At 40.7% G+C, this 24,306-nt stretch overlaps 1 protein-coding gene across 2 annotated transcripts in view; it reads right to left on the minus strand.

The window, feature by feature from the left end:
• robo2 (roundabout, axon guidance receptor, homolog 2 (Drosophila)) overlaps positions 1-24,306 on the minus strand; it is a 261,243-nt gene that overhangs the window by 47,946 nt on the left and 188,991 nt on the right. For both annotated transcript variants that reach the window (XM_085430533.1, XM_085430534.1), the window contains exons 3-5: positions 11,653-11,810; positions 11,238-11,358; positions 10,625-10,763 (exon numbers count right to left, since the gene is read on the minus strand). In XM_085430533.1, coding sequence (XP_085286659.1) covers positions 10,625-10,763; positions 11,238-11,358; positions 11,653-11,810 — 418 coding nt within the window. The remainder of the gene's footprint in view (positions 1-10,624; positions 10,764-11,237; positions 11,359-11,652; positions 11,811-24,306) is intronic.

The raw sequence follows: 24,306 nt of genomic DNA on the forward strand, positions 1-24,306 counted from the left end.
TCAAATATTTGTGTTGATGTGTGTCTGCAGACCTTTGTGAATTATATGGTAGTTGACAAGCCGGCAATGCTGGTATGGTTTGTTTTTGCAGTCTGTAATTGAAGAGGGTGCCTGTTCTGGCAGTGTGTAAGTAGTATGTTAGTTGAGGGGTGGTAGTACTGTGTGATGGTGGTCTGTCAGGCTGACAGTCCTTCCCTGTCCACAGTCTGTCACTCACAGAGGCCAAAAACAGGCATCAGTTCAAAAGATTAATGTTAGATCTGCATTAGACAAGAATGTGATTACAGATATTTTAAAAGATTAGCATGTAGAAAACAATAATATTGGTAGAACTGATGCAGTGCAGTTAGTTCAATAATTTGTTGGACAAAGTCACAATTTTTGTATTTTTGCCTTTGTATACTGCCACAGTGGACTTCAAATTAAACGGATTAAACATCCAGTATCTGGTTAAAGTGCAGACTTCCAGCTTTAATTAAACAGGCTTTACAAAAAAAAATCTGCATTAACTGGACAATTAACTGACAAGCAGATTTGTGGTCAGGTGAGGCCTGTTCCCTTGTTATTTCATGACAAATGAAGCAGACATAATATGTGAAGTTGATTCAATGTGTTGAATTGTTATTTAATAGCTTTTCACTGTCAATTTGAGTATGAGGCACATATAAATGCCTGTGCCAGTAAGGGAGGGCTCCATTAGGCTGAAAAAAAAAGAATAATAATAAATGAGAGAGACAGCAACTACTACAAGTGAGCAAATCAGCAACATCTGGTAATTTCTTAAAAAGAATGAATGAGGGCCTGAAAGAGTTTTAGCTGTCATATAATATAACTCACAGCACACCATGAAATAATTATTTCAAGAGTTAAAAAATACAATTTCATAAGATCCAACCAAGTCAACACCACTGTCGAAGAGGGATCATTGTCGAAGTCTGCAAAGTCTGCAAAAGATTTTCAGACTTTTTCAAATCCACACAGGAGCTTTAAAGAAAAAGCCTGACATCATATTACTCTTTTATTATAGCACATGCCCATGTGCTATAAAGCTCCACACTTGCACTCCAACAACTATTAAAAACACATAAAGAACCGCAATGTCTGCGTTACAGAGCAAACCCTACAGAGATTGAAAATGCCAAAGCAGAGTTGTTTCTGAACAAACTACACTGGTCATGTTCTCTGTAATGAAGAAAAATACTACCCAGTCCAACAGTTTGACTGTTTTATGTGTTTTTAATGGTTTTTTGATAACAATAGAACTTTACAACACAGAGAAATACACCATATAAGGCTTTGGCTTTACAGAGGTGTAAAGTTTTGAGTTTTGAGTTTGGCTTTTGATCGTCAATAAAAAATGAAATTATACTTTTAAGTGTGTTTGGTTTTTTTTATAAAAAAAGAGGATAACATTTACTCTGGATACCACAATTGAAGTTTGGATATAAGGACAAACAGTGTTTAACAGTAGTACTTTGTAACTAAGGTAAGAGTATGATATGGTCCATTTCCCTGAGAGTGGAAAACACCTCTCTGCTCAACCATCAGGTGCACTGATGGCTGTTTTCCACTGGCAGCTGCAAAACTAATCTATCCTGTCTATCCATGTCTATTTTTTTTTTACCTGCTGTTATGACATTTCCTCAGCAAGCATTCAATGGCAGCTTTATTGAAGTAAATTCCTCAACTATGCCTGTTCCACCCCTCCACACATGTATTTAAGGAGCCATAATGATTATTTGACTGAGTCATGACTGACTGCTTTGTTCTAGAGAGAAGTGATGTACAGTTCAGGTAAGAGTGGGGGATGTGCATAAAGCATTTATTGTTGAAACCGAGTGCGTGGCATCCAGAGGAATGAGGCAGCACATTCTGTGGCAAGCTTGCTGTCAGATGAAAAACAAACAAGCTAATAAAGAAAGCATCCTCCAGTACCTTCCCTCCGGATGGTAAGGATCAACGTGATTTCCTTACTTGGAAGAAAAGGTGAAAGAGTGGTGGGACAAGTTAGGGCTTATGCAAAACAACACGACTCCTGAACAAAAGGAGAGGTGAGCAAGTGAATAACACATAGTTTCCACCGTTTTCAATCAAGCTACGCAAAACGACTCTCAACCGAGGCTGGCTCTCAAACTTCTTGCACGACATGCGCTTTCACCTTGTTTCTCACATTTTAACACTGGCCAGACCAGTCTCAATCGTTTCTGAAAGGTTTTGTCAGCACAGAAGGACTCACCAATAATGAACATAGATTTGAGAAAACATTAAAAGCAACTGGCATTGTGTTTGTTGCTTTCAGCTATTTGTAGGAATCTTTCATATGAGTTTAAAAAAATACATTCATTATAGATTTAACTATAGGATCCAAAGGCACATCTCTAAAGTACGGGAGTTGTATACATATATGTCTGTGGCACAACAGTGGTTACTTAGTATATAACTAATAATTATCTAGCACATTCAAAAGCGTTCAGTAGTTAATGGTAAATCTGTCCCTTTTCTCTGTGTTGTCACACTCAGAGCTACAGTTTCTATTTGTTAGGCTACAGCTACACTACAGAAATAGTGTTTAGAGACCACTGCGCAACTAAAATTATTATGACAGTGTGAATCAACTTACAATCTTCTTGCTTTTTAAATGGTCACTTTGAATGAAGGGTCCAGGTCCGACACCTGTATGAGTTCGTTTCTTCACACTCACATTGGTGCATCAAGAATGTGATAAAACGGCAATAAGACAAAGTAAGTCTGCTATCAGTTTTTGACTGAACAGGGTCAAGCTGGCATTTAAATACAATCTGTTTCTGATAATACTATGATTAACTGTGAGGAAACTCAAATCTGTTGCAGACTGTTGCAAATATGTTGGCATCTACGTCAAACGTGTAGCGCTGTACCAGCGTGCTACTACTAGACCTGGCAGAATCCACACAGACTGGGCCAGATCTAAATTGGGCAGATGTATAAATTTAGAAACAAACAGATGCAGGTAATTAATTTCATTACTGACCATCATTCTAACAAGAGCAGCACAAATTTGCTGATAAATGATAAATAAGAGTAGGCTGAAGACAAAGAAATATGTCTATTACATAAGGGGGAACTCTTCTGTTAAAAATTATAGGGAACTAGTTGTAGTCCTGAGAACCGAGAATCAGGTGGAGAACAGGATTTATCCTGAGCTGCTTTACCACAAACTATATAAATCTGGAATCTATGTATAACAGCTGGCATGCACGTGTAGAAGAACACAAAATATTTTTTACTGGCAGATCCTAAGCTGTCTATGTGTTAATGAAATTAGCGCTACTGTGCCATGTCCCCAAACACACAAACTGCTTTGGTTTTTCTGCATTTTGAGAAAATGACCTGGAGTTGCGTACCATCACTGGTGTCACATATCCTGCAGCTACAAAGGCTTTTCAAAAGAAATGTTACGCACACGGTTTGTTGTTTTTCAACTGATGTTACAGCTGCTGTGATGGGTTAATAGAGAGGAAGACACACACTCTTGAGTGAAAACATCAATGTTAATGTGAGATTATTCACTGCATCACTGATGCTGTATGTTACAGAATTAACATTAATTTACTAGATGAACCTTAGTTATCTATGTGGAAAATTATAGCTGTGTTAAAAACCCCCAATAATAATAATAATAAAGGTGATACGCTGCAGACGATGCTCTGCAGTAACGCAAAAAATAAATAAAAAATCTCTTGTCAGAGCAAATTTGTTTTTTTTTTCAGGAATCTACTGTAGTGTCATAATAATTCTTTAATCCGACAGCATTTTGTGCTGTTGTATTTTGACATTATTTTATGTTGTATATTACAGTTAAGTGGTAGAGCTTCCCAAAGAGTGCAAAGTAGATGGGGACTATAATGCTGGCATGGTTTACCGTTTGTCTTGTTGGTCTTGATTGCCAGGTCTGAAGTGGAAAGCATGAGTCTGGAAATATATCATTTAACAAACCCTAACCCTAACATACTGTTACATTCAGACATTAATCTAACACACTAACACATTAAATGGAATAACACAGAAACATGGATGTTTCTCTATGTGAACTGCTCATAAAAGGCTTTCAGATGTGTTTTCATTGTGTACCAATTTAGAAATTTACAAATGTGACTAAAAGCCTGAAACACAAAAAGGAAGACATGCATTTGTATGTACTGTATGCATTTCAGATGCTCCAATAAGTACAGTTCAGTTCTTCTCTGTTTCAACAATATCCCAATCTCATTGTGAAGCAGGAATATGTGGAGCTTCTCTCTAAACACTCAAAGTGAGCACTAAGTAAAGAGCATCAGGGCAAAGCCAAAGTTTTGGCACTGGGCTCACAGTTTTGAGCTTTCTAGTGGTGTCAATTACACACTCATTCTGATAACATCTCCCCCTCTCACATATCGTGTGCAAAATAAGATATGCTTTTCTGTATTAAATTTAGTGCAATTTACAGTAAATTGCCCACCACAAACCTTAGCAAATTGGGTTTGTGCATTTCATTAGTTGATAGCGCAGATGAGTTTTGCTCATTGGTCTAGACTGACTCCAACTTACTCAGAGTGATTACAACATGTTGGCAATGTGTCTGCATTTATGAATTTGATGGTGATCATTTGGAAACCTTCACTAGTTTGTTTGAGAGGGACTGAAGTCAGACAGTGATGGACCAATCAAAATTGTTGGTTGCAAGCTGGTCACTTCAACTACTCAAAATCCCAGAAAGCCAAAAAATGAAATGCAATCATTCATCAACCATCAGTTTTCCCTGGTCACACTGAGGCTGCCCTCCTATTTTTGCACTAGTATGACTGAGGTCTTACCCAGCAGTCATCGTTAGACTTTAGCAAATTATTTAATTTTACTAATTATGTGATCTTTTAAAGTCTAAAGTACATTATATATGCCTTCGGCAAGATTTTACACTTTTCATTTTATATATTAAGAGCACTGATGCATATTATAGACAATGTAATCAGCCATAAAGACGCTACTGTAACAGCTAAAGTGCTTAGAGAGGTTCCCACAGTCTTGACTGAGCCCTTGCCTTGTGGACAACCCAGGTATGCACATATTGGACAACATTCTTATTGTTCTTGGTCCCATCTCTGTCAGACTCTCAAAACAGGACCTTAGGCCCGTCCATGACTTATTAGAGGAACATGAGTACAATCAATCTGTAATCAACTTCCCATATGATATCAACCTTAATGACAAGATGAGTGGAAATACTCACGGATAAGAGGCAGTTGTTGCCACACACACACACCCACACACATACTCGCACACGTATGTACGCACAGCGAGGGAACAGTAGCTCTTTATTGTGACTGAACTTGGGGAGAGTTCTGTTCTCTATTAGAGGAGGAATGTAATTGCACATGAAGAAGTGCTGTGGAAAGGATAGGAGAGCCAAGTTCACCCTGCTGGACTCCATTTTTTTTTAAACCAGAGATGGAAGAAATACGAAGACACACACACACACACTCGTGAAGGGAGATGAGGAGTGATAGGAATGTAAGCAAATGGCGAAACAAAGCGGCATTTTTCAGTTGTCAACTTGATGTGTTGAATGCTGAATGTAGAAAGCAGCACAGAGATGACAACTTTACTGGACATAATTTAAAAGGATTACGGCTCAAAAATCCTCCAGATCATCTTAGAGGATTTGCCTTTAAACTGTCTGTCACGAACACAGTCACCCATGTTCGACCCTCAGTCTTGTGCCAATTCACTCACATTAAGAGAATCTTATCTTGGTTGTATGTATGACTGGATGAGTGTGTCTACAAAATGATTCAACAGGAGAGGATCTTATCTGCCTCGCCTCTGCGAGTGCATGTGAACGGAACTGTGAGGAGGGAGAGGGGTTGTGTGCCAACTCTAAGCACATGAGTCAGACTCCAGATACAGTAAAGGACTAATTCCAGCTTGCTCTCTGGCCTCACTGCTCTAACACACAGTCTCCTCTCTGCTCCATTTCGCTCTGACAGTCTGATCCAGTTTTACACCATCTGACTGCTACTTTACCTCATGCTGATCAAAGCAACCGGAGTATACCTGTCCAAGCCTCGTCACCCATAAGAGGGAATCAATTAACCACTATTGCTTCTCATCTTGCTTCACTAAGGCCCTGAGCCAGAGCTCCAATCCTTGGTCCCTGGCACACCTCTTGTGTTAGCAGGATAAGGGCCTTCACAACAGTCCAACTAACATTCATCACTGTGTCCAACTTTAATCACACAACGGTTAAGCAAGATTCCAAAATTTATGATTAGGTTGGCAGTTTAGTGGGGAAAAAATTACCCTTTTACCATTATTATGTTTTTTCGAATAGTTCTTCTCCCCATTGCCTTAGCAAGCAGTTCAAACTTTATTTAAAGCAGGCACTATGGCTTTAATGGAAAAAACATAAAACTGGACCTTGCTAACCAATGCCTGGAGGCCTTTTTTGATATATGATGGCATATTTATGGTCGCTTACCAGTAGATGTTCTTAATAATGCATAACAATGTCATATTCTTGTTACAAACTATTAGTCAGTTATCTATTTAGCTTGCTTAGTTGGTGACACAGTTACTGTTAAGAAATCCTAAAGAAAATACACCTGAACAAATGAATAATATTTCATTCACCCACCCCCTTACAGACCCACTCATAAATACTAGATGTATCCACTTATATATCAAGGCAAGTAATGGAGACAGGAACCATAGCTTGTCATCTTTTCATTCTGCTGAGTTGCAGAGGTGAGAAATCACTGAAATTGGGTGGTCAGCATAACACAGGCACTCCTGTCACACTAGCTTTAACAGCTCTCTCAAAAAGAATGACCCACACATCTCTATCATACACGAACCCCCACACATGAACACACCACGAAGGAATTGAGTCAGAAAGAAAGGCTTTTCTGCTGAATGTTGCAGGGGCTGTGCTGTGGAGGTCAACAGGGAAAGGTGCCTTGAATACAGATGGATTGCAGGACCAAAGGGGCTCTGATAAGGCACAGGAGAGGGTACAAGGTTCCAAAGCAAATGAAGAGCGAGAGCTATACCGAAGGAGGGAAAGACATGGGCCACACACTTTGCTAGTAGGCAGCGGGAGATAATACACACTGCCCAAGTCTTTTCACTGGGGTTCATAGACTGTGCTAGAATAGAATCCTTTCTGTTTTGAAAAATGAAGCTTGCCAGCACTCATTTCCAGGCTCTCTGATGTGGGAGAAGCTATTGTGTGCTTTTGGCACGATTCCTCCACAACGTCCAACTGATGGACATTAATCTGATACTAATTTAATCCACATCAAGACATTTTTATAATTGGAAAGAACTGCTTAAGCGTAAACAAACAAATGTATATATAAGAATTATGTCAGTTCTGACAAATTATGGGTGACTCTACTACTGTGTGGATTTTAGGCGCAGAAATCCAGCTGCTTGAAGACATCTGCAAGAGGTTTTTCCTGGAGAGGACTTGCTGCTTTTCCATCTGAGCTGAATCTTAAATGCTTTGTGTTGACGAAAAGAAAAAAAAAGTTCAATTTGAAACACATTTAAAAAGAGGAAGTTGGATAATTGTAATATTACATGTACTGGTCAGTGGTTTTAATCCCACCTGGAGCACATCTAAGTTAATTTTCTTCTCCTATGCTGGTAATAATTAAAGTCCCCATTACCCACTGTTTTTCAGCACACCTAATGGTTTGCTCATAATTTAGGTCTTGTCCTAAGAGAGACCTTGAAATTTAGTTTAATTAGTTCAGCACACTGTTTGAATTTCTGTGTAACAATAGAGGAAGTGGAAGTGTTTCTTTTTTTCTGACCTGACAGCAAAATCCACTCCTATCTGGGAGCCCAGATGATAAAGAACAAAAGGAAAAACATAACTAGAGAAAGATGGGCTGATCTCATTTTAGCTATAGCTTATTGTTTTGGTCTTTTTGTTTGGATAAAGTGACCATCCTATAAGTAATTTAATGTGTGGTAAACACATGTAATGTATTTAACTCTATCATCTTACAGATCATGGTTCTCTGGGATTCAGCAGAGAAGGATTGGTGCAACTGTGTGTTCATCAGGAATATCAGTTCTATCTGAGCTGGACTTTCCGGGAAAAAAATAAAAAATAGTCCAAAGATAACAAGTGTATAAATTTACCTAATTCTCATCTTACTTAGAATAAGATCAAGACTCAGTGTAAATGTTAAAAGAAAAAGGAATATCTGGATTCTTTATCATTATACTGCAGCTGTTGTCCTCTGACCTTTAAATTTACAGTTTCAGGCTATTTCCTCTGACATATGCCAGACTGTAAATTAAAAGGTTTCACTTGGAGATTACAAGGGTTTCAGTATCATACTGTATAATGACACGACAACAGAAGAGTTGACCTATTTCATTACACTGCACTATCAAGGGCTGTTGACTAGTATCCCAGAGTAGATGTAGCTGTTTGGTGATTAATTATTTATTTTTCTATTGCAAACACAGTAAAATACCCAAACAGTGGTAAACGAGCATCACATTTGTCTTTGTCCTCTAATTGAAACCATTCTGTCTCTATCTTCTTTTCTATCCCACAGAGAGACCGAAGCCAGCGCCATCCTGGCATGCTTTATGTCTATGTGCCAATGTGTGTGTGTGTGTGTGTGTGTGTGTGTGTGTGGCTGCCTGGGAGGCTGCTGGAGCCACTGAGCATATTAACAACCTGTTTACTCAGCTGAAGCTCCATTTCCCTTCTTCCTAGTATAAATGAAGCACACAGAGACATCCACATAGAGATGCAGGTACATAAAGGGACCAGCAAAGTTAAAACAATTTAATGGTAAAGAGGACGGGCCTTGCTAAGTCTCCCTCTTTCTACAGCTTATCATAATAATAAGGACACTGTAACCTTTTCGGTTAAAGAGCAATCAAAGACCACTTCCCATATAGAACTACTTGATCCTTAGTCATCTACATTCCTGTGATGGAAACCCATACCGATACAGCTGGAGTGGCCCAAAGGCAAACTAGGCACTAGTCCTGAGTGAGAATGTTAACCACTCTTCTGTTAATTAGAATAAAAGGAGTTCTGTTTGATGTTTATTAAGTGAAGATAAGCAGCAGAGAAAGCAGGAACAGATCGTCACTTAACAATATACAATGCAGTCTTCTTTTTAGCAGGCAACAAAGGCAGAAGAAAATGTCAGAATTAAAATATCGTCTGTCTTCACGGTTGTTTTTCTGCTTCAAAGCAAAACTGGGAGAATTAAATATAGCAAGAAAAAACAACCGTTCACATATTGTAATTAGTAACACTGCAATATTTATCTCTTATTAATTTTGGCATTATCTTTTTCATGTGCATCGTATCCAAATAAGGCCAAACTTCAAAGGGATGGAACAGTTAGCAAGGACGCAGGCACATGACACTCATCCTACTCCGTTATAAATCTGTTAATTAGTGTACAAAATGAACTCATTTCCAGAGCCAACTCCCTATCAAAGACATGAGTGAAATACTTTTATGTGTTTGCTTTGGCACAGAGCTCATGTCCCACTGCCCAGTGAACCAAATCCTTATCAGACACAAACAACCCGCCTACGCTCAGCTCTGCAGCTAGCCTTGAGAGAGGACAGGTCCACTGTGTGTACGTGTTATGAGGTGACCCAAGCAGTGTGTGACTTGCCTGCTGGCTGGGGACAGTATACCGGTTTCTTTGAAGTCCACTTCTAACAATGACACTGCTTTTGACTGTAAGTCAAGTGACTCATGGGAAGAAACAGGCCAACACGCAGGACCCAGAACGAACAGTATCACTATATCGTCAGTGGCTTTTTACAGGAAGTCAGATAGCCTAAAGTTGGCAGTGGTGCTAGAGTTTCTCTCCAAATTGTAGACTTTTATTGCTTTTTCCTTACATCGGTTTCTATTTCTGCAAGTGTGAGTAAACGTGTGCATCATGTCTGTGATGATACACAAACTGAACGGGGTTAAACGTGTATAGGAGGTAATGATTATCTTCCAGGTTTCTGGTGTCTATGCCAAGAATTCCCCTGAACAGCTGCACCTGTACATAGACACTTGAGGGTCACGTCAGCTGCTATACTCTGTCTCTTTGTATCTCCTGTCATTCTATCGGTTTCTACCTGTCTGTTACACAACCTGGCAGATTTTTTTTTCTGCTTCTCTAAATGTCTACATTTCAGCATCCCGTGCCCACTTACCTGTCAGTCAGATTTAATTGTTTAGCTCCGTATCTGTTTGTCTTCATGCAGACCTCGTCCATGACATGAGACACTGCCTGACTTTTTTGGCATCGACAGGTAGAATGTCTTTTTTTCCTCAGAATGGTTAATGTGCATTGTGTACAGCCTAATGGGGTATTTATTGCTCCCTGGCAGCCACACCAGGTGAGAGCTGGCAGTGTGAGTTATCATTAGTTTGAAACAATCACTTAGACTGACACTAGTGCCTTTGCAGTAAGTGCAGTCTTTCACATTAGAACTTAACACATAAGCTGGCATTTAGACAGACAGACACACACACACATGCAATTTAAACTGCTTGCTTATATTCATCTCATTACTTAAAGCGCTGCCATTTGGAGAATATTCCGGTAAAAGTACATACCTCCCACGAGGAACATCAATGTCATCTTTCCTCCAGCGTACATTGGGTTGGGGGTCTCCTTGCACCTGGCAGCGGAACTCTACCGTTTCCTCTTCCAGGACCACCTGGTTGATTGGCCTCCGGAGGAAGGTTGGTCTCTCTGCAGCATGGGCACAAAAAAAAAGCACAATTTCATTATGTTAGGATTTGGCTTTGCTTTATTTCTCACATTGCCCAGTTCCTATATAATTATCCCTCTAATTACTCATATTTTGTTCATTATCTGATATTTCTGTTCCTCTGTGAGGCACAAATATACAGCAATAGTGCACTAAATGGACCTGTAACTCTATTGGAAATATAAGAACTGGCGTTTATTGAACTAACCTATTTATTACCGTTCACTCTGGCTCTTTATAACCTCATGACAGTTTAATGAGCAACACAAAAATGTGCTCCAGATTGCATGCAACTCAGATGGGAGAGTGTAGCAAAAGAAACACTGTTATTAAGCTTTGAGAAAACTTGGCTTCAATGTATTTCTTTTCAGGAGTATACAGTAACATGGATGGATGTCACTCTGCCAAATAACTGAGAAGATAAATTTCAGGAGGCCTGAAGGAGCAATCCTTACCAAATACAGTGACTTGTGCTGTCTCGCTGTCCCTTTCGCCGACCATGTTGGTGCCCACACAGATGTACATGCCTGCATCACTCTTTCTTGTGTTGGAGATCATTAGTTTCCCTCCTCGAATCTAAAAAAATAAAATGAATAAATAAATAGATTAAAAAACTCATAAATTAAAAGCTTGTACATTTTACACATCTGAATTCTGTCCTTGTCAAATCATTGGACAACACAAAAGCAGCATTTTTCCCCCTCACTGGCTTCAAACACATGAATGCCCAGCCAACTGTGCTCAGTGGCAGACATTTCCAGAAGCAAAAGCTCTTTCCTGTGTTCCCAGACACTAATAGCAACATTCACAGTAGACACTGATAATAGTTCTTCTTTTTTTGTTATTAAAAAAAATAGCTACGATACTCACAGTGATCCTGTCATCCTTATCGTCAATTCGAATTTTGTCCTTCTTCCAGTAGATGGTGGGTTCAGGATGCCCTCTGGGAGGGACACACTCAAGGATTGCTGGCTCTCCTGCTGCTACCACTACATCCGTAGGGTTTTGTCGAAAGTCATCTCTCAGCACTGAGGGGAAAAAAGAGCAGCCAATTGAGTAAGAGTACAGTGTTAGTAGATACGGTTTGGCTGGATTTTTCATTTGCCTGAATGAAATCCAGCTTACCATTCTGAAACTGCCTTTCTGCGTATTATGTTAATTGCACAACATAGTGTGAGCGTATGCATTGGTTATCTAGGCTATTTAAATGGGATGCACAGCTTCATCTGACTGGGAGAGCACAAGTGAAAGCTAATTGGAGCTAATGGAGGTCCCTGTGGAGGGAGCAGAACAAACAGAGTCAGAATGCCCTAAAGCCTGGTGTCACTCACTTGTGAGAGCTCACAGGGGTGCAACAGCGCTTCACTTCGGCATGTACTCTTACACACAGCCACATATGTGCTAACACACAAAAACAGTGGGTGGTCCATTGAACAACTGTGGCCTTGCATCTAATCACCCTCAGGTAGGCCCGCCATAGCGGGGATAGCCTCTCCCCCTCTAAAGTGTTCAGCGAAACACACAACAGCAGCTCATTAACAAACAAGGGGAGTCGCTGTCACAGTGAAACACACCAAGAAGCACCGAAGTACAAACATGAAAGCACAATCATGCCAAACTAACTGTGAGAAATTAAACCCTGAGTCACTGATGTATTCAGAACACACACCTACCGTATGAATGAATGAAAATAACATAGACCTAATGTACTCAAAAAATAGCTGGGGCTTCCCTGATGTGTGAAATGAAACTATTTTTCCCTATTCAGGCTTTAATAAATCTAATAAATTGGAGTAGCACTTTAGGAAGTTTGGTATCAGCAGTGTAACTATCAGTGCAGCGGTGAGGGACACGATCCCTCTGATGACTGACTAAGCTTGCTGATGAAAGCACTGAGCTTGTTGGGAGATATTTGAAGATACTTCAGGAGGGCTGAATTAAGGGCAGCACCACAGGTCCTTATGTAAATTCCATGTGGCACAAGGGACAATGGCAGGGAGCGCCAGGATTATAAGAGGGGATAACTGGTCCCTGCACTCCAGGCTTCTCTCATCTCTTCATTCACTTTTCTTACCCTATCTACAGAAAGCCACAAAGCTATTGTCTTCTTATTTATTTATTTAGACCAAGGGGAAGGAGAGTGGAGGAATAGAGGAAGCTTTCAACCCAATTATCCTGGGGATGCACAGGGGTATAGAGTGGGACTTTAGTGTGACATGAATTCAAATGAAACCTTTACACAGGGGTAATAAGAGAGAATACAGAGTAGGCAGAGATAGAGATTTTCTCTCTCTTATGCAGGGCTGACCTCTAATCTAAAAAGCTAAGGTAATTAGCAAGCTCCAGTGTGCCGGTCCCCCTAACCAGTGTGGCTAGAACAGCCACCACCAATGGGCTCTCTGTATTTGCATTACAAACAGATGCCCTGCTGTTTAAAATCATAGTCTGGTTTGGACCATACATAGGCTGTTGTTTTCAAGATCACATTGGATTTAATTGCTCCTTTCCATTCATTGCTGATAGCACCCATGGGATTTTGTCAGAATCAATTTCCTTTGAAACAGAACAGTGACAAAAGAAACACGCATTAGGTGCATCATTACGGTGCTTGTGCCACGCTATCTAATCTAATCTAATACGGCACAGTACGTCACAGTAAATGCATCGCTGCACTGCAATCTAAATAAATATGCGATGAATAGAAATGGGAAAATAAATAAATAAAAACAGAGTAGTCACACACTCCAGCAAACAAAGAACAACAGATATACACACACGCACTTGTTGCAGGCAGGATAAACATTAGGTTACAAACAGCTAGGAGCAAATAAACAGACATGTCACTGGCGAGAGGATTATGCTTTGTGTGCAGGTTCGGGGCTTGCTGATACCAAGAAAATACTCACCAGACACATTTACTAAGTAAATGAGAGGATGGGCCAACCCAAATACACTTTGGTAAACTATCTAATCCTAACTGCAGTCATCAAGGTCATCAGCCTACAGTTAAAAAACACCTACAGCTCAGATTTTCATCCTCTCCGTTTAACATTTGCCCTTCTTTATTACAATTTCAGCCTGTAACTCTACCATGGCTTCATTTGCCCAGAGGCAATGCAATGGGTGGAACAATGCTTGCTACTGTGAGGGAATGATTTTATATTAGTACCTTAACATCGACTGGTGGGTCTGTATGTATCCGTCAGAAGCTGAACTTTTGCTCCAACTCTGAGGCCCTGTAGGCATTCAGGCCTGAATCAGCCAACAGACGTGAAGTAATTACCTTTCTCTTCCCCTGAAACATTCAGCTCTTCTTCAGCCGAAAAACCTCACCTCCCATGAAGTACCAGGAAGCCACAAACTCTGCTCGCTCGCTTACTTGCTTATTAATATTTATATATTTTTACATTCCCTTCCCTCTATTGACTAGTGCTACATCTGTCGATCTGGCTGCGGGCTAAAAAGAACCCATGTCTGAAAAATATTAATATGCCTTTCCCGCTCGTGTGTTATTTATTTATTTATTTCCTAAATATCAGAGGAGTGGGTTGATTTGAATGAAAGAGCATCAGGCAGGGGGCAAAGCATGGCAAATTTGCAGCTCTTTCGGCTGGCACGGTTTCAACACCTCCAACTTAAAGGGGAGGGAGTCAGGTTGCAACTTGTGCTGTAAAACAGCCAACGGGTTGAGAGTGGAGGTCTTTGCCAACACAAAAACACAAAGGAGACACCCACACAGCTACTTTGTAAGCCAGACTGTGCTACATTGGCGGGAGAGGCCGATGCCAGCAACCATTAGAAAGGTCTATATGCAGGCGTGTTTTTAGCTAAGATAGACTCAGCACACAAAAATCAGCTGGACGCAGATAGATGACAGCTCACACAACGAGCATCGTAGCACAGGGGTGGCAGGGCAAGGACAGCATGAGGGGAAATATTTTGTGCAGTGCCCCCTCTTCTTCCACCTAAGATATTAGTCACTGGAGGGTGACACTGCTTGTCAGAAAGATTAGTGGGGAGCCTTGACTGAAGCGTCCAGCCTGCATACCGAGATAAGTGCCGACAAACATTCACCTACAGGAGCGCACCTTGGTTTGGTTCACAAAGGTTGTGCTCACTGCCACAACACCACAGACGTCTGAGACCTATTTCTGACATTCACATCACCTTGATAGATGCTCCCCACATACACAAACAACTACACACCAACCCTGACAAACTGTGAAGCAGTCTTAAAAGCCGCCGGCTTTCATATCTCTTTGTGATACTGCAAATATGAATATTTTTGTATGTTTGTGTGCTTGTTATTACTCTTCCCTCCCCGTTAATGGTAGAACAGACCCTCCGTGCTTTCATAGATATTCTCTTGGGTCAGGGGCTCAGAAACGCACAGTGAGATTACAACAGTTAGAAGCCTGGGGCCACACCCCGGCACCCACACTCTGATTAGAAAATAAACCATGCACACACAAACTAGGAGAGCTGTAGAGAGGTAGCTCCAAGCTATAATATCATTTCATTTGAGTGGTTTTTGCGGTTCATCTGGTAGAGTGCTTTTACAATGCCACCACTTTCAATCCCACCCTTAGAGAAGATAGACAATATATATCTCACTTGACAAAGCAAACCTACTGTATGTACTGTCACTGATGTTTTGTATTGCTGTTGATGCTGAAGGCAGGAGAAGGATAATGCCACACTATATTATACCACACTGAAAGGAGATATACTCCATTTGTCTGGATGCAAGCTTTTTCTCCAGGTTTGACTCGCTCATTTGCCCTCCCACCGGCCAGAGCTAACCTTTGCCCCTCATCCAGATGCAGAAATTACCCCCTCAGCAGGCAGGCAAACAGCAGGTTCGCACATATCCCCTATATCCCTCCACTGAGGGGCTGCAGGTCAGACCACAGAAACAGCTGCGAAAATATGACTGTCTGGCCATGCCCAAGGCTGTGCCTCCTTTGAGAGCTTGATAGAGACTCTCATCATTAGCACAAATAATATCCATCTCTCTGTCTGCCTTATTCTCTCCATCATCAGGGGTCACTCTGCTGCGTTCTCTGTTAATCATTTTTTCCAATCCCAGTATTGTCCAATGAATTGCATCTTGCCCCCTACACTCACTTTCACTGACTTGTCAGTGTTCTCTCTTTGCACTGACTGCAGATGAGGTTCTGCAGATGAAGCCGTATACATTCACACCCAGTCATCCTCCACGGACCATGGCCAAGTCTGATATGATCACCACCATTCTCCCTATCTGCAAATCCTGCGCTAAGGGATTGTAAATAACACTGACACTTTCGCAGATAAGATTCGCGGAATATGGAAAATAGTGAAAGTAAAGAGACTCATATGGCTGCCAGTGATATTATAGTTGGGGGGATACCGTATGAAATGTGGATCTTTAATAGAGCCTCGGAGGGAATAAAAGAGACAGTGCTCCTGTGCCCTGGTGAGAGCACTGAGAAAAAAAGAAACAACAGGGGGTAACGAGAGGATGCCTGATCAAGGTCAAACTGAAGAGGTGGTGAGGAGTACAAAGGGACTAAATAGATGGGGCTGAATGTAAATGAAGAGAGCGCATTCCATCACACTCATGCCTCATATGGAGCTTCGACCTCTGATTAAGTAGATAAGCCGAAACAAATATCTTTATTTAAACAGCAGCCCCAATCAAAGCTAATTTTTCAAACAGCACCCCTAATTTGGCCTAACAAGCCCCTGAGCAGCACAGTAATGACAGTAAGAGGACAGTGGGCAAATCTGAGGCCAAGAAAAATCTGTGGTGTGGCTCCTGAGAAACAATATAATTAACTCTTAATGAACCTCTTTCCTTAACAATACTAACACACACACACACACACACGCTCGCACACACACAAAATTCAATTTAGCCTAATCCATGCTTTATGGTAATGTATAGCTCATTAAAATGTTATTTAAAAACTCATTAAAATTCACTTGAAGAAGTAATGGCTTCATTACAGTAATATGCTGAAAAGCAAAGAAAAAGACAAGTGAGGACAAGGAGAAGAAAGAGCAGAGAGCGACAGCCTTCTAATCACTTAATTGTGTCTCAAATGGAATACATTTACATAATAAATGATGATGGGCTATATCCTCATCTCTATCTTTTCCCATTCTCATAGCACTCCGTAATTAACAGGCACTACAATTAAAGATGCATTTTTCCCCAAAAAGATTTTGGTGGCCGCTCCAGTTTTCAGTCTGTTGTCTTGTTTATGGTCATAACTGTGTTTGGGGGGCTTGGCAGATGCAGGCAGTGTGCTGAAACTGGAGCTGGCTGATACTGATGAACAATGTGCCCATGGGCCTTTGTGCCTGCTCTGATAAGGCATGATGTTGTGCTGATGGTTGTGCTCAGTCCAGAATGGACACTTTGCAGCCAGAAGGGGGAGTGAGACGTGAAGGAGGAACGCGATGAAGGGTGGGGGGTTTGGAGATGAGAGTGGGATTGATTTTCTGCCAATTCCAGCAAAGAGACAGCACGGACAGAGGTAGTGAGGCATCATGATTGAGCAGGTGGGTCTGCTTCCTGCATCGGGTAAAGCAAGAGTAGAGAGGAAGTAAAGTGAGAAGCTAAAAAGGAAGAGCGGAAGTATTGCAGCAGGCAAATGCCCCTGTTAATGTTTCCTCCAGCAGAAATCAGTCTCCTATTGCATCAGCCCTATCTCGGTATATATGACATGGAGTGAGTCATAAGTTGGATTTTGAAACAATTGGAAAAGCAAACTTAGTTAAGCGGCTCCCAATCACTAGCTGAGACTGACTCCATTAGCTCTTATCAGGGATACGATTCGCTAAAACAAGGTGCCCAGTATACAAATTGAATTCCAGAGTTCGCTCAGGCTCTAATACTAAAATTCATACATCTTTTGCCTGTCATCTTCTCCTTCTATACTACCGAATATCTTATTACATTTTATCCTCACCATCACCCCCTCTTACCTGCAGGGTTAGAGTTAATATGTATTACCCCCCACAGATTTTTTTTCCATGTAGCTGTTCAAGTGTAACAGATGTCACAAGTCCAGCTGTGACACGCTGTCGAACCGAAAGAGTAGCTCCATTGCTGGCCCTGAAAAAACGAACATCTGATATGCTGTTTGTGGGTACTGTGCGATGATAATGGTGCTGTGTGTGCATCTCTTCAGCATATTTGTGTAAGTTCTGGCCTGATGACATTGAGGTAGTGTCCTTCCACAGGGAAATATAATCCCAGGAAGCTGCTGAACTGTGTCCCTACTGAAAGAACAGTGCAGAACTACCTTAGACACAGTGTGCACATGCACACAGAAACACACACGGAAGTAGTTTCTTATCCAGTGTGGCATATACTTACATCGGCATCTCTGGTGAAAAAGGAAACCTCTGCAGTCTAGACCTATGTCCACTCTGCAAATCTTTATAAAACCTTTAACAGCATCCCTGTCTTCCTCTTTATGCCAGCCTGTTTGCTGCAGCTCCTTGTGTGTCTATTTTATTGTTTTGCTCTATAATTGGATTGGCAGTAACGGCGAGCAGAACGCCGTTAGGAGCTTGTAAAAGGTGTCACTCTGCGATGGCAGCCCCGTTTTAATTAAGCTCTCTGCTGGAGTTGAGCAGCTTTTATCTAGCTTGGCCTGATGAGCCCCAAGTGCAAGTGTGCTTCATAACATTCTGCAGGACAAGCTGGAGGAGGAAAGGAGGCGTTTGCAACAGCTGTAGATAGCCCAGTTTACTATACTCAGCTGTCCTCCCTTGACACCAATCTACATCCTGGACTAAGAAGATACTAGGAGACATTGTAAAAAATTTGGTGTGTTTGTGCATGTATGCCATTATTGTGTCTCCTTGTGCTCATTGTGACAGAGCCCCACCCATCAGTGGTGTGCAGTCATGTGTGTATTGGTGCAGATGCAGAGCCAGCCCTGCAACATGGTAACAGCAAATGGCTACAAACAAGAATTTAAATGAACTGAACAGAACACTCACAGTGCTGCTGTAACTTCTGAAATAATTCTACTTTACGGCGTATAGATCGGCATGTAAGGTTGATGCTGTAGGCAGTGTTGGACGCGGCATAATGATTAGAGGGGTGCATGTTCATCACAGTCTTCCCTTGCCTTTTCTCCCCTCCTCAATCCTCCTAATGGCCTCTTCAGATCATCTGTCCTTCAATCAATACTCCCTGAAAGTAAGAATCCCACACCTAAGGACACGTTGTTCCCCACTGTAGATCACAGGTGACACATTTTCTGTATCAGGAATCATCTGATGGTTCTGAATCAGAACCTTCCAGAGGACTTTGAACCAGGTCTGTTATCCATCAAATGTAAAGGTCTGACCATTTTCTATGTGGATGGCTCAGGCAGGAGGTGATACAGTTAGATTTGTGAGCAGAGGAAGGCTGAGGTCTGTCAGTGAGGTGAACAGAAAGCAGAAGAGGCAGGGTGTTAAATCACACACACAGCCTGGATGCAGAGACATTTAAAGAGATTTATTGATCGCTTTATAGATCTTAACTCTTGAGGGAGAGCAAAAATTAAACTGGATACAGAGATGACCTTTACAACAGCCTCATCCATGGGCAGGTATTTTTTTTAATCATTTCCATGTTCCACTGTATATATGTGTACGCTGTTTATGACGGAGGGAGTAAAGCAATTCACCACTTAGGCAGCGCATTCGAAAACTCCCCTTTGTACAACCAGCGCAACTATTATCCCCAATACGTTTTATGTGTGTCTGCTGAAGCATGATTGAATGCTGCACATAACATCTAAATACTTGGAATAAATTGTAGCAGTGCCTCTGCCTGCTCAGCAAATCACTGCTACATTAGCCTCACCTAAGTACCACATACTCATACATATACAAATTGCATTTGAAGTTTCTGTGCTGCAGTCTGTCAGTTTGTATGGAAAGCAGTTGCCCTGCACGCAGCAGAGTTATGCACCAACAGCACTAATAACAGCATGATCACTCTATAATTCACTGAAATGGCAGAAATTGCTCTCATGCACATTCCCTTGAAGCTCCTGAGATAAAACCAGAATTAACACCTTGAGGACATAAGACCAACTAGTCAAGCAGCTGTTTATATCATACAGTGAAGATTTTAAAATAATTAATAAGTGGGCACCAAAGACTCCAATGTAAAATAAGGTCACAGTCTCACTTTGTTCTTAATGATTAGTCAGGGCCTGTATATGTTTTGTTTTCAGTTTTTTGGATATAAAAACATCACCTTATCCCTTTACATCCTATTACACATTGGTATACATTTCCTCACATGATCACATTCACATGTTTGTTGAGTATAGTAAAAAAACAAAAAGACAAACAAAGCGATCTTAACTTTTGGCATCTAATCCCTTTAACCCTGAGTACAAGTGAAGATCTTTACCAAATTTAAAAAAAAAAACTTATATTCACCATGAGAAGGGGGCGAATGAAAAGAAATTTCAAAAATATCACACAACAAGAAGCACATAATAATTGACATGTTTATGCTTGACATGTAATTGCATATGAATGCAATCTGAAATTGCATTTATAAATACATGAACAATGCTTAGATGTTTGACATTAACCAGCTTACTGGAGCATTTAAAGGATTTATAAAGTTACAGCTTCTTCAGTGTTATTTTGTGGATTTTTGAGAGGATCCATATCACAGTTTAGTTTAGTTTTTTTTCCACTGTCTCAGTCACATTAACTGTTGTACAGAGGAGTAATTGTCTTAATTCCATCTGTAATCAGCTTACAGCATTAGTGCAGCTGGATATACCTGTACACCGGGCTTATGTAACCTGTGTGCTAATGGTGAGAATTTCATTCATTTCAGGGCATGGAGTAAAACCAAGGATGCTCACTCAGGTAATCTGCCCTGTATAAAGCAGCAGTCTGTATGTAATAACCCAGGTGTGCATTTATGTGTGTGTGTATGTGTGAATGTCTGTGTGTGTTTGTGTGAGTCAATCCATGCTCATATTATCATGCAAATGGAAAACAATCTGAAACACACCACTGGCTGCCATGCTCAGGATCAGTGCAGAGCAGTGTGTCTAAACCATTCCCGTTCTATCCCTCAACCCTCCCTTTCCTCAGCCTCTCCATTTCTCTCCTCCATCAAAAGGGAGATAAAACCGCACTGCTTCATACCACGCTGGTACCATAAACATCTCTGTAGGCTGGGGATGTGGGGTTAATTATTTAGGCAAAGAAACAAAGCTAATGAGGGAACTTCTAATCAGAAGCTATTTGGAGTTCTGTCAACAGTATCGACTGCACTGCAGATGAGATAAGATATCGTTGGAGGGCACCAGTGACCTACAAGGACAAGACAGTGGCTCAACAGCAGCACAGCACAGTGATCCCAGAACTCTCCAGGGCAAACATTCTCCAGCACAGACAGAGCAGTGAAAAGATACTGTGGTGTGTTTGTGTGGGCGTGCATGGACATGCATTTCAACTTTCACCCATGCAGTGCTCTTTATCTTTACTCTCCCCATTTTTTATAGAGATGTGACCACACAGGAGAATCCAGTTTGTGACCAGCAATAGGCCCACAATGCTATTAACCAAGAGCTGCTGTGCAGTAATCAATCAGCACTGACTGAATGTGGCAATTAGCAAATGATTAAATGAGGTAAACCCACTGAGCAAGAACTGGTAAAAACAGAACGAAATAAGGTTTAGTCTGGCAACACAATATGTAGGTTCTGTAGGATGCTTGCCACTGTTTGACACTGATGTGTCTAGCAAGAACAAGTAAATGCAAATCTGTGCTCTGGTTCTGAGACAAAGAACATTAAGGGCATTGAAAGACACTTGCTGGCAATGACTAGATTGCAGACCAATTTTAGACATGGGGAAATATCAGTGCAGCTTTATTTTATTTTTATTTTAAGTTAAATAAATTACAATTAAATAAAATAATTAAGTTGAGACTTTTTGAACAATAAGCACTAATTACTTACTGTGTGGAACATGTAATTAGATAGCCATTATTAAGGAAAATCAAGACAGGGTTCAATTTGTGCCCACTTGAGTAATTATTTCCAAATAAGTGCAAAGATTACTTTGGTTGTCTTTCATTTAGTCGATAGCTGATAAGTTCAAAATGTATCTATAGTTAAGACAGTTAAGGAGTGGATATCTACAAAGAAATTCACAACTTTTTCCCTAAAATTTTTAGGAAATTACAATCAATAAAAAATGCATCATTTGGAGTATAAACACCAGACTTTAAACCATTTGAAAATCACCAACTAATACGCCATACAAAGGTGACTATTTGGGGTTGACATAACCTTTTTTTTTTCTTTAAATATTTTCAAATTCAATATTTAATTTTCAATTTAAAAAGGTCCTTGAAAGGTTGTGATGATAAAATGACATTTGAAATCTCATCTAACTCCACAAAGCACAACATTGTGGAGCCATTAGGAGGAACCCCTGTTGTTGGGGTGGACATTCACTGTAGTGCGGCTAAAGACACCACTTGAGTTGTTTTCTTGCCTCTGCTGATATCCCTGATTGCACGCAGGCACTGCAGTCTCAGATCAGTGGGGGCTGACGCACATCACATATGATACAAGCTGTCGAGGAGGGAAATTATTTTACTGCTATTGTTAAATAATTGTCATTGCATTAATAATATAATCTGCAGCATGGATGTTGCATTCCAAGGTTTAAACAGTGTCTCTTTCAGAAAGACTGAGTTGCAGGCTGACAGGAAGTTGTATGCAGAAAGAAGCAGGAAGTTATTTTGAGCCGCAGGCTAAGACGAGGCTTTAACAATATAACAGATAGCTTTAAGAAGGCCTTAAGAGAGGTTCTTGATTAAAACATTTATTTAGTAGAAGACATACACATAGTCTCAGTGAGCTTCTGGTCTGGTAAAAGGTCAGAAGTGCAACAGGTGAATTGAGAAAGAGCATTTGAGGACGAGACACAGACAGTAGGTGAAGAGATGACACAAAGAGCATGTGAGGTCAACACACACACACACACACACTTTAAATTAGATTTATTTAGAGGAGAGGTTAGTTATGTTTGGCTGTAACTGCAAAATTGTCTTGGTAAAAGAGGAACCGTTTCTTGGTGTCTCGGCAAGAAAGAGGAACAAGACAAGAACTGAAAGGTAGACAGGAAGGGCTAGCCATGAAAATAGAAGATGATTTTCTAGGTGAAAAGTCAATGATGATGTTGATCTGATCTATGTATAAAATGTATCTGTGACGTATGAAGGGGCGTCAGTAAATAAACCCTGATGCTATAAAATATCTGTTCATGCTTTGATTAAGTGAGGACTACTGGCTGTCTGCGTACAGAGTGTCTTCCCACGCGTGTATTCATTAAAATCTTCGTTTGACTTCACCCGGCCGGACCAGTGTGGTTATTCTTCGATCACCTCTTGTACCCTTCCTCAATATTGAATCTTAACAAAGCCCACACATACAAACATTAACTTGCATGCACACATGGTGTAACCCCCCTGTATGAACACAGAAACAACTAGACACTGTGTCCCCTGGGTAATGAAAGAGCATTGTGAGATTGTGGTTGCTGTAAAACCCAATTAGTGTGTGCGCTTTTATCAGTTCTCTTCGAGCTACACACACAGATAATACAGTGCAAAACATTGATTTGCCTTTTTGGTTGTCTGCCCCCTTCTGGACACACACAACCAAGCAGGTGCAAGTGGAAAAATAAGAACTATGGAGAATAAATTACTGGGGTAATGTGCTCTCCACAGGAGGCTTAATCAACACCAATAAGTATAGAATCAAACTGTCAACAGAGAAACAGAGGTGATCCACTACACAACAAGATCTGAATGAATTATGATTTAAAACTGTTAATAAATAATCAAATTTAGCTTTCAGAAGATGTAAGCAAAGTGTGTCCTTGTGTATTATATGCAGTTTAGCAAAAATAAAGGCTGTTTTTTAACACTAGGTCTATTCTTTGCTTCAAAATATGTAGCTGTGCTGTCGGACCAAAAAAAATACAATACAATAAAATAAACAAATAAGTGACCACAACTTAAGAATGAAGCAGTGTCACAGTCACAGCCTTATGCATGTCTTCTAACACCTCCATCTCTCACAGCCACATAAAAGAGTAGAACAGAGTGGCAGCAATTGCAGCCTCCGTGCTGTGCAAGCCTCTGCTCTGCCGCAGCCATCAAAAGAGCTACTTCTGTATGCATATGCCGCATCACTCTGGGCTTTTTGAAGGCATGGATCACTGTCAAAATGCCAAGGCTCCCACCTAGCATACTGTATGGCTGAAAAACCATGTCAAAAGATATATAGGATGCCTTCTGTGTGAATCGACAGAGGAGGATTCACTGTCTTATATCTTAATCTTTGATTAGCAAAGATCGCTACTAATTTTCAAATTTCATTAACGCTGTTGAATATCAAATGCCATGTTAGTGAGTTGGAGATGGAGGTGCACCTCTTTAATAGGACTTAAGAACTAAGTAGAAATCCAGTCAAGAGA

This window comes from Copadichromis virginalis, linkage group LG14 (assembly GCF_057382275.1).
Source record: "Copadichromis virginalis isolate Kocher_CV1m ecotype Utaka linkage group LG14, C_Virginalis_male_GT1.1, whole genome shotgun sequence".
NCBI classification, from domain to species: domain Eukaryota; kingdom Metazoa; phylum Chordata; class Actinopteri; order Cichliformes; family Cichlidae; genus Copadichromis; species Copadichromis virginalis.